The 14,130-nt window shown below is 45.0% G+C and overlaps 1 protein-coding gene across 1 annotated transcript in view; it reads right to left on the bottom strand.

The window, feature by feature from the left end:
* RASGRP1 (RAS guanyl releasing protein 1 (calcium and DAG-regulated)) overlaps nt 1–14,130 on the bottom strand; it is a 59,824-nt gene that overhangs the window by 18,050 nt on the left and 27,644 nt on the right. Inside the window, exons 3-5 of the mRNA XM_012728618.1 lie at nt 5,509–5,614; nt 1,852–1,914; nt 523–654 (exon numbers count right to left, since the gene is read on the bottom strand). Of these exons, the coding sequence (XP_012584072.1) occupies nt 523–654; nt 1,852–1,914; nt 5,509–5,614 (301 nt within the window). The remainder of the gene's footprint in view (nt 1–522; nt 655–1,851; nt 1,915–5,508; nt 5,615–14,130) is intronic.

The raw sequence follows: 14,130 nt of genomic DNA, 5'->3' as shown, positions 1-14,130 counted from the left end.
ATTTCTTTCTGATGGAGACTTTTTATTTCTGCTCTTGGATATTAGTCACCTAGAGCTTTATCAGCCAGGGTCTTCTCTGCTTTCCTGTTAAATATCAAGCTGTTCTCGGCCCTCCCTGGTGGCGCAGCGGGTTAAAGCACTGCACTGAGAAGCTAAAGCCACTTCCGCATGAGTTCGATTCCCGCCTGCCCCGGAGGTGACCATATGGCGTGGCAGACCTCTCCTGACCCGCCCGCTGCTCCCCTCAGCAGTGTACTTCGTCCATCTGCCTGTTCTGCCTCCCACTCTGTCTCTGGTGAAGCCTCTCGCCACCCCTGAGCCTCTGGCCTGTACCCCAGTTCTGTATGTACAAATAAAATAAATCTTTAAAAAAAAAAAAAAATATCAAGCTGTTCTCTTCGGTGAGTTAACATGAACCTGCTTTGCTGAGGGGCTCCTAAGAGGCAGAGGCCTAGCAGAACAGGTGGGGATGTATTAGGAGAGGGATAGTTTCCAGAGACCATTTAAAACCTTGACACTTACATTTGAGTTGTGTCAATCAGGCGGCAGTGCAGCTCCTCACCATTCACCTTCACCAGCTCCTGGAACTCCTCCATAGTGTCTGTCAGGCCGGCATCCATTTTAAACATGATCCAGAATTCTGTTATCCAGTACCTGCAAGATGGATGTTAAAAAGTACAATCCGGCCCTCCCTGGTGGCGCAGTGGGTTAAAGCACAGCACTAAGAAGCTTAAGCCACTTCCGCATGAGTTCGATCCCTGCCTGCCCCGGAGGTGACCACATGGCGCGGCAGATCTCTCCTGACCTGCCCGCTGCTCCCCTCAGCAGTGTACTTCGTTGATCTGCCTGTTCTGCTCCCCACTCTGTCTCTGGTGAAGCTTCTCGCCACCCCTGAGCCTCTGGCCTGTACCCCAGTTCTGTACGAATAAATAAATAAATCTTTAAAAAAAAAAAAAAAAGTACAATCCAAAGGTGAAGCCAAGGACACTCCTTGGTGGGTTCTTCCTGGGAAGAAAACTTCAGAAAGACAGATGCTGATTTTCTCTTTCTATATACTTCGGAATATGAAAATATATGCTACACACAGAATGAGGAGCTGGGTGGGGTGAGAGTGGGGTGGGGAAGAAAACCACCTGATGATACGCCTTTGTACTCTCTGTACTAAAGGCTTTGCTGGGAAAGGAAATGACAATTGAGAGGTCATGACATAGATTTAGGCATAATCATATACATCAAGGTAATCACAACAACTACTGGCAAACCACTTGTCCACAGGTGGGACAATGTAGCTAAGCTTCATCATGTCTTATAATGTTGTTTGATCATGACAAACAAACTTTACAAAAAGCCTTTAATGAGTAGGTGAGATTTAATCATGAATTTACAAACTTTATATTTGCTCTCAGTTATGTTTTTTAAAAAAAATCTGCCTAGAAAAAGACAAATATACCGAAGTTGGTACTTGGCTAAGTGATTATTACTATCGTGATATAATTTTTTTCTTTCCTGTATTTTCAAAGTGCTCTATAATGAGCTATCTTTCTTATATAATTGCCAATAAAGACAAAAAGCTCCTTCATTGTCTCTGTCTTTCTCCCTTAGGTCATCTGATGCCAACATGCTATATGACTGAGGAAAATACTAATCTCAAGGTCAGATCACTAGAAAAAAGAAATCATACTGTTGTGAGGAATTTTCCAGTACTGAGCACTGAGCTTCCAGCATGCCCGAGGCATTCTGTAGATGGTCAGGAAAGGAAGGGCGGGGAGGGTCAGGAGAGCACCCAGTGCCTCACTTTAGGCTTTGATTTCACCCTCCTCTAGCAAGTCCTCAAGCTCACAAAAGCATTACCTTACAAAGTAGCAGATCTTCAAGCAAAGCCCTCGGGAATTCTTTTCCAGAGCATCCTTATAGGTAGGATGTGGTTAAGGGAAATGCAAGCCTCTGTTACAAAAACTGTACTGCTTGTCATATTTACAAGTATTTGCTAAAACTACTCCCTCCCTACCCTGTGCCGGAATACACTTTAATGAAAATATTTTCTTATCTCTTTGGCAGTAGGATAAAAACCAATGTCATGTGAGCAGCTGTTTGCTTATTATTACCTACAAGGGGGATAATGGTGAATTCCTATCTCACCATGCAGAAGGGACTTAGGAAAGGGGGCTGTAGCAACCCCTTTACAGAAATTGCACTGGAAGTCAACATTATGGAAAGGCTCCCACACAGGGGCCAGTAAGAACTGAAGTTGGGGATAAACAACCTTAGCCTGCACCTAAGAGACCAGGACTTCAACTGAGACAATATTAAGCAGTGAATTAGAAGGGGAGTGAGTAAATGTTCAGAAATATTACCAAGATAATTAAGAACAATCATATGAAAAAAGATAAAAATATGCCTAGAGGTTGTCAGTAGGCTGATGTTATGGAAGGTCAGAGAAAATTAGGTCAATGACCCAAAATACAATCGAGAGCAGGCAAAAAGGATCTTTATCCCTCGGAATCCACGAGAATGGTGCCATCTCAAGCATATGAAAGAACAGAAATGGAAAACTAGAAAACAGGAAACCACCTGTGCTTATTTACAATTCTATTCCCTCCAGGTCAGAAAACAAGGAAATTAATCTGGAGAGGAAAAGAGAAGTTTTGACTTCAAAGTTTAGCCTGAGTTCTAGTAACAGGGAATCTTTCAGCTCAATCTCCCATCTAAACATCCCTCCCCAATTCTACATCAAAACAGAGTCCCAAAGTCCTGCTAGAAACAGAAAAATAATTCCAATGTTTCTCACACACACACACACACACACACACACACACACACACACACACACACACGTAATGCAACATTCATTGTGTCTTACTATGAGATGATCACTACGCTAAATTATAGAGAAACAAATTAGCCTTGATTCCTGCATTAGAGGGACACAGTCTACTGAGGGAGATGATGTGAAAACAGGTATGTTATCACACTTACCTACATTCTTACAGTGACTTATAATTAGGTTTCCAGTGCCCTACAACCTGGTATATTATGAACATTCAACAGAGTTAAGTGTGTGTAAAGATTCTGCTGTTTGCTTGATGTAGTCATTACTGTAGGGTATCCAGACATTACATTGCTGCTATCTTTATAGGCTGACATGCAGATGGAGCAATTTATTTAGCTAAGTGACTAAAAACTTTTTGCAGTCACAGGTGAAAAAAATTTTCAAAGCAGATTACATCCAAGTCAGAGATGTAAGAAAAACACGACTTAAGCAATACAAAATTAAAGTCATAGCAAGCACACAGATTTTCAACCACCACTATAAGATATATCTTTAAAGGATGGGGATGGACTGAAAGAGTTAGGAAAAACTTTGCAGGCGGAGGAGAAAGCATTCTGGGCACAGGAAATGTGAGGGCACCCATGGGTCTTGTGTGTTCAGAAGTTCGCGTGGAAGGGAGCAAGGGCCTCTGAGATGTGGGAGGGATATGGACTGTGAAGGGCCCTTCCTGGCAACTGAGGGCCTTGCTGTCAGTCCTGTGCTTGGCAGACATCCTGATGCAAGGGTCCACCTGGTTTGCCTTTCAGGGAAGTACCTTCAATGGTGGGTACATGAACAGTAGAAAGACACATTGATGAGGCTAGAGGGACAGAGGCCTGGGAGAGCCACCATGGAGGTCCCAGTTAACGTAGGCCTATGGGAACCGAGAGAAGAGCCCAGAGAAGAGTCGGCTCTGAAGGAGAAACCCTTGCATCAGTGAGGGTTCAGTAAAAGGGGAGAAAGAGTGGGGAGTCAGGAGTGCCTCTGCTATGCTGGCTTCGGCAATCAGAGTTAGGTAAGGATACCCTGAAACTGAAAATGAGAACACAAGCATCGAATCAGAATTACCGGGGTGGTAGTTCTGGAGAACAAGCCAATGGGTTCAGTCTGAACATATTAAGACCAGAGTGTCTTCAGGACAAGCCCGTCCAAAGAAACCAAAGGGGAAAGAGGGCTGGTTTAGAGAACTATAGTCTTAAAAGTCATCGGTACTGAGGAATGGAGATCCTGGAAAAATCATAGGGGCAGGACATAGAACGAGAAGACAACCAGATGTCTCATATTTGACAGGCGCTCACAAAGAGGCCAGGTGAAAAGCTGGAAGGGGGAAGGGAGTCAGGAAGACCCAGTTTCGGAAGCCCACGGAGGAGGGAGTTTGCAGAAGGCTGGTTGCCACCAATGTCCATGTGAACCAGGGTGGAGAAGCCATGGGCTGAGCAACCAGGTCACAGTGATGTCAGAGGAAACTGTGACTTCAGGGCAGCAGCCACAGTTAAGGGGTGAGTGAGTGGGAGTTGAGAGATTGGAGATAGTGAGTAAGGACTATTTTAAGAATTCTGCACTTCAAATTTCTAACCCTAACCCAATGGAATGAAAGGGAGGCAGAGTTCACAGTTTATTTTTAGGTTGGGGACACGTGAATGTGATTTAGACCGAAAAGCAGGTGCCACAGAAGAGTTAAAAGGTGTGAAAGGAGGCCAGTGGTGGAGTAGGATTTTGTGAGAAGTGGGGGAGGACGAGAAGAGGCCCAGTCCAGCATGTGGACTGTGGACTGGCTGGGGTACACCAAAGTTGGCACCCCAGGTACAATTTAGTCTTTGAGCCAACCAGCAATTTCCACAGTGGAAGTATTCAACCACTGGCATGGTTCAGAACTGTGGGCATACGTGTCACAAAAAACTGGAAAGATGTAGAATCTGGTTTAGTATAGTTTTAAAATTGAGAATTTACTGCCTCCACCTTTTAAGTGTGACCTTCTCCAATGCTCTGGCTAGGAATACAGCTGGACACACCCACTCTGAGATGGGGGTGAAGACGTAGAAGCAGGGTGAGAAGGCATTCAGGCCTTGTGACTTTCCCCCCTTTTTTCTTCTTAAGAGCAAAGGCAGGTTATCAAGAGAGTGGGAAAGGCGGGAAGAGCCACCAGCCATGACTCAGCGGCAAGGACGGGGCTACACGTCACCTGGTCTCACTTCACCTACAGCCTTCTCTCTTCAGGGGCCACAGCTCACAGAGCCATCAGAGCGATGACCGCGGGGCACAGCCAGTACCTGCACTAGGTGCCAGCATCTGCAGATGCTGCAGTGCCCAGGGGCTTTCTTCAGAGCCTGGGGAAGTTTGAAGAACTGGACAGGAAAGCCAGCAAGCAGCTAGTCGGCTGAGTTATGCTTGCACCCGCAATTCGCAAGATGAGTATGAACTTTGACTCATCTAGAGGAAAAGCTGTTTTAACTAGAAATGCTGAAGAAAATCATGTTTGCAGGTTGCTGTCTTTGACTACTCCCCAGAGCAATCAGCCTCAGTAATTATTACCCCACCCAAGACACATACACATACACACACACTCTCTCTCTCTCTCAAGGAATACAGAACCCACTGACCACTCAGGGCGAGCCAAACCAAAATGTAATCATACTCTGGTTTTTCATATACCTGGGTGAACCCCACTTTGGGGTTCTAGTCACTGTGTGAAAGGATATAGGGTGATAACTTTTTGAAGCAGCTCAGCAGAGGAAATGATAATTCGGTGCATGGTCAGTACCACTTGCAGCAGTTGATTGCTTCGACACAGGTTTCCATCTGCATCTGAAAACACAAAAAACACAAAAAGTAGCTTCTGAGTGAGGTCCTGGAGAGAAGTCAGCCCGGTGAGGGGCAGCCTGGGAACCAGACAGCTGGACACCCCTGCACCAGCCCCCCACTCATGGAGGTTGGCCAGAGTATAGCTCCTCAGTGCTTTTCTCTCACTGCCCACCCCCCACCCCCACACATATCCCTCCTTCTCTGCCTTTCTAGTCCTCCTGCTGCATGCTCCCCATCTCAAAAGGCTCACTTTGATGCTCACTAACTACCCCACCAGCAAGGTGGTAGAATCTTGGGAAAAAGATAAAATATGTACCATTCCACTCTGCTGAAAGCAGGAGCAGAAGCATTTTAAGCTGCGGGGTTTAAAATACATGTAAATGTGGGAGGGGGAGCCCTTTCTAAGGTCTGAGTGAAAATAAAGTCTCAATAGCTTACAGTAAAGATATCAACTTCTGCAAATGTCACAGAGGCCTAAAGCCCAATGAACACAGGTATAGTTTCTCCCCTGCCCTTGGAAGGGACTCATGCAAGTGGGAGGTGCTGGAACATAAACCGCTCTGGTGTTATGGACACTAGGTCTCTGCAGGAAAGGAAATGAGGAAGACTGTGGGCAAACACTGTATTTGGAGATGATGAGTTGGTTGCAAGTACCCATGATGATTTTTAATCAAAGAGCATGGTTAGAGCCGTGTTGAGTGCGACCAGAGATGGGCAGTAACACAACAGCTCCCTGTGTCACTAGATATGGGCCACAGCACAATAACTGGGGCTGGGCCTCGCATCCAGGTGCACAGCGACACATCAGCTCTCTAGAAACTGAACCGAAAGCCTATATAAGAGACCCTTTTCCCTACAGCACTCGCAGTAGCTGCGGACCCCACCCTAGGGAGCTCCTTCTCAGCTGCTGCCTGGGAGCAATAAACTCTACTTGCTCAGCCTTTCTGCCTTTCACTTTCTTCCTTGGCGGCTGGTCATAGAAATTGGGACAAAAGAAGCTGGATCGTTCCAAATTCCAGTGGTACCAGCTAACAAGACTCACTCTGGACAATGGCATTGCTTTTCAAACCTCTTCTCCCTTGAAGTGGTTTTCTCATCTTTCCAACTTTTAGACCATGAATTATTAGGGGCTGTGCGGATTATTCTGTCCTTCACCATGGGCTGTATAGCTGGGCTCACTTGCCAGCTACCTTACTGTTGGGTTCAACTCTTAGGAGGCATCCAAAGGAGAGAGGGAGGGAGAGAAGTCAGGACATTTTTATTCATCCCCTCTGCTGTGGCCTCACCTCACTTTTCTTATAGCAGCTGGGACCTCTTTCATGAAAGACACTGGATGGCCTCTCCTGCATGGCTCCAGCTCTCACTGGGCACTAACACAATTAATCTCGCTTGACATCCTGGTGCTAAGAGTGGTGATGACATCTGGCTATTGATAATCTCTGGGTGCTTCATACCATAATTCTACTCTCAGCTCTACAAGTGGTTCCTTCTTGAAGGTGTCTTCATTTAAGTAAACCGTGTGATTTCTGGCCCCTGCTGGTAGATGGAAAGGTTCGGGGAAAGGCAGCAAATGAGAGAATCCACAGGATTTTTTTTTTTTTTTTATCATTTAATAACTCTTTAAAATACAGTCTGTAAAAGGGGCTGCTATTTTCATTCTTTCTAGGTGTACAAAATGGTCAATGAAGGACGTGGTACCTCTGGGCTCATGGCTCAGAAGTGCCTCTTGCTCTCAGGTGAAGACCTACAGCCACACTTCAGTGACACATGCAGGCAGAATGCCACCATGTCTCACCCTCCATCACCAGCCAGCCCTGGCCTCTACCCCAAGGTCTTTCCAAGGCCATGCTCACACTGCTGGGTCTCTCCTTCCTTTGTCCTTCCCATTCCACTTTCTCTCCTGTATTAGTAACTTTCCTCTTTCCTCCCCCTCTCCCCCATCCCCAGTTTGTTTCCACTAGCTTTAAATATGCCCAGAATCTCCTATTTCAAAGAAAATGAAAAGGGGAGGGGAGGGATGGAGAGCAAAGAGGGCAGATGGGTGTGCTCTGGTGGTAGGTGTGGTCAGTCACATACTGATGCAGATGCAGAGGGTGCATCTGGAGCCCGATTGCTGAAGCCAGTGTTACCTCAGTAAGTAGATTAAAATAAAACAAAGTGAGATAGAACCTAAACCTACCATCCTTTCTAGCAAAACCTCACTGTCAGTGATTTATGAACACCCACTCATTCTGACTTCTAGCTCCATTATTCCACCAAATCTGTCGTTTTCAAGGTCACCAACCAGCTCCACACTGCTAAATCCAATAGTTTATTCTTCTGTTCTCATCATACCACATCACAGCTGCATTCAACTCAGCCCACCCCAAGCTGACAACTTTCTTTCCTGGAACACTTTCTTCGCTTGGCTTTCATTACACTCTCAGCGTCTCTCTTAGCTCTTCTGCTGAGTATTTAAATGTCAGAGGACTCTGTGGCTTACTGCCCCCACTTCTTTTTTTTCCTAACAACTTGAAAAATGTAAGCTTTAAATCTTAATTTAAAAAGATAGCTTCTTTTCTAGTTAAACTCGCCTGGTTCTTTGGATAAAATAACATCTATATACTGAAGGCTGTTCTGCTTATACTTTCATTGCTGAGTAGCCGATCAGTATGTCTAACACCTAACACAGTAGGTCCATCTAGGGTCTAATTTTCAAACAACTCATTCAAACAAAACTCTGAACCTCCCCTCTTTCCAGTCCATTTTTCCTCCACCTTCCTCATTTTAGGAAATGGCACTACCAACCACCTCTCAGCTAATCCTAAAACACAGGAGCCCTCCTTTGCTTCTCACTTTCCCTCACATCCAATCCATCAAGTCTGGATTTACTTTCACAATATATCTCAAACATGCCCATTTCTCCCCACCTTCCCACATATCTGTTGTAGCTGTTACTGTGATGAATAACCTCACTGCCCTCCCTGTCTTTACTCTTGTCTGTTACAATCCAGTCTCCACAGAGCAGTCGGGGCAGCTCCTAAAACCCGTAGATAGACCAGGTCATGTGCTTAAAGACTTTAATGGATTCCACGAGACTTTAATAGCACACAAATGTCTTACTGTGATCAATGGGGTGCCACAGTTCTCTTCCCTTTTAATAGTGCTCACTTCAGTTCATACCAAGTGTCTATTTACATCTCATATGCTCCCCAAGCTTACTCACACCTCAGGGCCTTTTAATGTGGCCTTTCTTCCTTTAACACATTCATGTCATTTAGCGCTCTCATTTGCAAGGCCATATCCTCAGGTAAGTTGTCTTTAAACAACCTAAAATATAGGTACTGCCCTGCCTGAGTTTCTTCATAACACTGATGACTGGAAGTTATCTTTCTTCTTTAATTTTTAACCTTCCAAATTCCCACTACTCTTGTGTTATTCACAATCATATCTCGGGGCGTGAAACAGTGATGCTACATGGTAGGTACTTATTAAACATTTACTGAATAAATGAGCAAACTGTATCTCACAGGTGACCCCTCTACTTTTCAAATATCTTTTCTTATTAGCCATTTCATGAGTGATTATATATATATATAATGTTTTGTTCCTGTTCAGAAATATAACTTGATAAATCACTTTTATGATATACTCACATGGACTGATTATAGTTTTACAAGTCTTACATTAATTGTTCTAAATTTATGTTCTGATAAGGTAGGGTTAGCATTGTTCTCTCTGTTTTCTGACCCATATACTTCATTGTAATAGTTAACTCTTGCCTTAAAAACAGGCACATTAAAAGAAACTCACTCACTTAAAACAGTACTCATTTATTTCTTACTCTAGTGTCTGAATTGGTGGGGGTTGGCTGACAGTAGGCAGGGCTTTGCTGGAGGCCCTGTTTCAGTGCTCTCAGCCCCCTGGCACCAGGGGTAGCCAAGGTGCTTTCCCTCCTGGTGATGGCAGTATAGAAGGACAACTGGAAACAGCCAAGGCCTCTGAGGCCTTGTCTTAGAGCTGGCATGTTGTCACTCTGCCTTATGGTGTAGGCCAAAGCAAGTCACTCTGTTAAATCAAAGTCAAAGTGTAAGACTCATAGAGTCAGATGGAAAAAAGATCACTGACACAAGGAAGGTGAAAAATTGGTGGAGGGCAATAATGCATTCAAATGTACTGCAATTATGAGAGGAAATTTTTCAATTCAGCTTCTGACAGCATACTTTTTACAATGAACCTTTCCTCACCGAGGTGGTAGTGGTCACATTCCTGTAGACCATGTAAAAGCAGGAAACTCCCCTTTAGGGTATACTTTAGAATAGTCATAGGAGCTACAGACACAGTTACATCCTTAATCAATCTGCACAGAATCTTAAGCTTTTATCTCAACTGTCCTTTGTGGCTGGCTGACTGGCTCTTTCCATGGGTGCTTGCATATTAGGGAGAGGGGTTCAGAAGTGTCCTGGATAAGATCGCAACCATGTCACATATGAAATTATTCAAAAAACTAAATAGGTTTAACATAGCAAAAACCCAGAAGAGATATACAAGAATCGCCTTCAAATATTTGATGTGTTGTTTCTGGGAAAAGGTTTAGAGTTCTCCTATGGGGCCTTGGAAGGAAGAACCAGAGAACAGAAGTTGTAGGAAAGAGCACGAGGTACACATGTGATAGAGAAAATTCTAACCTCAAAGACAAGCCAACAATAGAAGCATTCCCATCATGAGGTACCTCCAAGAGGGGGCTTCAGAGGGACACTTAATAAGCATTATTATAATCAGCATAATAGCCATTATTTATTAAATTCCTGCTTAATACCAGGGGCTTGCAAAAAACACTTAAATGATGCAGTGATGGTATTTGTTCATAATTTACAGCTGAGGAAATAAAAAGGTAGATTAATTTATTTTAGGTCAAAGACACAATGGGCGGAAGAGCTAGGTATGTCTGACTCCAGAACGCCTGTTCTTTCTACTGTCCTCGGCTACGTGTTATATGACTGTTTTTCAGGTTAGAATATTCGAGAGTGAAAGCTTAAGTACATGGGCTTCCAGCTGTCTCCCAATCCTTTGGGTTACAAATCTAAGAGTGCTATTGTGATACTGGGTTGGAACCAGTGCACGCTGGGAAGATTAGCTCCTGTGACTTCTTTAAGGAAGAGTACTGTGCCTATGGATCACAGTCCTATTTTTGCTCCACTTTTACTTGCATTCCTCTTCCACACTGGCTCATGTCATTCCTCCACTGTGACTTGTTAATCCTCATACACCCTTTGTGGAAGTTGGGGCTGGCAAATGGAAAGGTCAGAATGGATGGCTTGGTCAGCAAAGGGAGGTTGGTAAGGGGCAGCAGCTGTGGACCATGTGGCTCTCCACCCCCACATGACCTCATCAAGGACGCTGCTATTCCTGCCCTCATCTCACAGAGCCTGCACGTCTTCCTTTTTGAAAGAAGAGCTCCCTCCCTAGAAAGTCAGATTTCAAATTGGGTGGCCAGAAGAATCTACTTTCTAGGTGGCTGGATTTTATTTTGATATACTGTTATAACTGCTGTAAATGGATTTGAATATTCTAGTGAATAATTTCATTTCGTTTGCATCTTTAGGCTTCTTTAAAATGCAGGGTGTCATACCAAAAATTCAAAAATTCTGATAGAATGTGCAGTGCATAATAAATATGCATATTCCCTCATTACCATCTGCTTTTTCTTACATTTGGGGAGGAGCCTTCTTTAAAAGGTCGAGACCTCAGTGGGGTAAAAAAAATGTCAATCTTACATATGTTATCGCTTCATGTGGGGAGGAATGGATGCGGCTACAGCAGCCTACTAGCTGCAGACCCACTTGTGCTACAAAGCAAACAGAAAGCCACCTGGCCTCTAGAGGGGCATCTGTCTCTTAGCCACCAACCCATTTTTCATTATTAGATGTAGTGCCAGCAGCAGTTACACTTTATGAAACCATAGAATTTGGGGTAGTAGAGACTAGCTATCTTCCTTAACCTTTTGTCTACTGCATTATTCGCTCTTACGATCATCATGGGAAAGCGGCTGTCTAGCCTCTACTTGCTCCCTACTAGTCTATAGAGCAGCTATTCATTCTACTTTGATTCAGAACATTCAATAATTAGTTTTCTTTGTGTAAGACACTATCCTAGGTACATGAGGTTTGAGGAGGTACAAAAAATTTTTGTCATTGAGAAGCTCACAATCTAGAATGGAAATAAGTCCTGAACCCCAGACCTCCAACAGCAGCAGGCAGTAAGCAGTAGCATGAATGACAGTGGAGTCCAGAGGAGAGGGCCCTCGCAGCTACAGGGCTTCATCAAACGTCTCATCATCCCTGTGGTGAAGTGACCTAGAACTTCAAGAATCAACAGTCATCTGGTCCAGTTCTGTTCTAAAGCAGCCTACAGTCTCTTCTTCCTCTCTGTGGTTTAATCTTAAATAAACTGTGTGTCCCAGAGAGCTATGGAATGCTCCCTGGTGATTAGAAGCTGTGGAGCAGATGCTCAAAGGGCTGCTCTCCTGACCCTGTGCTTGCTGACAGAGGAAGGATGATCGCCTGGCTGTGAGGGTGTGACTGGGGGTTGAGGCCAAGGTGGAATGAGGCATTGATGACTCTACAAAATGGGCATGAGACATGTCCAAAATCAGAGAAACTCCAGAGTTGCATCTTTTCTTCCCCTCTTGCTTCAATTTCTATGGAGATCCCTTTAAATGTGATTGAATGGACCAAGGTTGAATGCCAGAAATTGGAACACTGAAGGCAGACAAGCTGTCAGCATTGGGTACATAACACGCTGTTAACAGGTATGTCAAAACCAAGGCCAAAAAATGGTGATGGGAAAGCTGGTATCAGAAAACCATGGGGGAACAGTTGACCTAGAATCTGTAGTGGCGCTGAAACAGCTAACGGAGGTCAGTGTCTCCAGAAACAAGGGGAGACTGGATCCAGGTAGAAACTTAACACAGAATGCTGAAGTGAAATGAGATAAACATTCCAAAGAAATAAAACTCCTCGACAGCAGGACTATTTGTAGGCACCCAATTCTGTTCAGGCAGTATAGAAAAATCGGCAACCTGAGCATGAGCTGATGGCTCTTCTGTGGTTGCTGTTTTGTTAATGCCGGGAGTAGCACCTGGGGTAGGATGAGCACATGAAGCAAGAAGGTGCTGGATAATACTGTGAACTCTCACAGCTGCCAGTGCCTGGGCAACTGAAAACTGGCATCAGACACTACCTTGATCTTTTACTTTCAGCCCTTACCCCTCCAGACTAGGGTAAGGAGAGCTTCAATCATGAGAAAAGTGATTCGCTAAAGAGAGAGGCTCGCTACCCAGGGCAAATGTGAGAGAGTCAGCATGGGGATCGCCACGCTGCAGGAAAAAGGGTTTAACAGAGCAGCTCTCTTGGGGAGGCAGAGGGGTAGGGGCGCACCTCTGTGCTCTTTGCCGATTTTTTGGGTACTGAATACTCCTACTAATTTACAAAGGAAGTCACTGAAGGTGCAGCTGGGATGGGCATGAAACATGTCTCAAATGTCCAAGTGCTGCAGAACCCACTTTCCCCACCATGGCCTGTGCGAGCTCATGCCCTCTAAGCCCTGTAAGCCACTTACTCTGGACCTGGCCTGGTGACTGAGAAGTTAATCCAGGTCAATAAATTCCTCTGGGGAAGAGAAGACATCAAGAGTGCATCCGCTCAGAGATGTCTGCGCAGAACAGCAATTTCTTGGGCAGGTTAATGTGCTAACTGAGGATAAAGACATTACTGTGGGTGAGCATTTGGGAGCAGGCAAATCCCTGTGCTGGTAAGTCTCCCCTGGCCTTTGCCAGAGGCAAAAACCTGGCATAGAAGACTCCGGCCAATGGTATGGAGCCTGCCACATGACTGAGGACGTGTGTTGCTCAAGGCTTTCTCTTCTGTGACCCGGGAGACTATCCAGGAGTTCTGAATATCTTGTACACAATATTGATTGATTGATTGGTTGGTTGGTTGGTTGGTTGAACTGACTGATTTATCCACAGCCTGCTATTTGAAATGTTTGCTACAGGCCTTCAAACAGCGTCTTACCAAAGTGGGGGAGGGGCTGGCCTTAGCAATAGGGTGCCAGTCATAACTCCACTCCCACCCAACCCTGGAAGGTGAGCTAGGGACACAGAGAAGGGGAAAACCTGGCTGCTCAGTACCTACACAAGGTCTGCTCGGGTCTTTTGAGGCTCCTGCCCTAGAGAAGTCAACATGGGAAACACCTGGTGGTGGAGAGGACTTTCTCCCTTGGTTCTGATGCTGACACAGTCCTGCTGGCCTGGAGTGATGGGGTGGGGTGGGGGTGCCTGCTCTGCACTGGAAAGCATCTGGCTACATGCACACCTGATGCTTGCACACATTCTCAACTATCCCTGTAGTGAGCAGGGTTGGGAACCACTTTCCTTCCTAGATGACAATACCCAGGAGCAGTACATTGTTTTTGAGCATCTGCGGCTGCTTGTAAGGATCACAGCTCCAAGATGGCAGGCACTGTGGGCTCAATTTTTT

The sequence above is a fragment of the Condylura cristata genome, unplaced genomic scaffold (assembly GCF_000260355.1).
Source record: "Condylura cristata isolate star-nosed mole 26May11 unplaced genomic scaffold, ConCri1.0 scaffold00023, whole genome shotgun sequence".
Lineage (NCBI taxonomy): Eukaryota > Metazoa > Chordata > Mammalia > Eulipotyphla > Talpidae > Condylura > Condylura cristata.
This window is presented reverse-complemented; position numbering and strand designations above follow the sequence as displayed.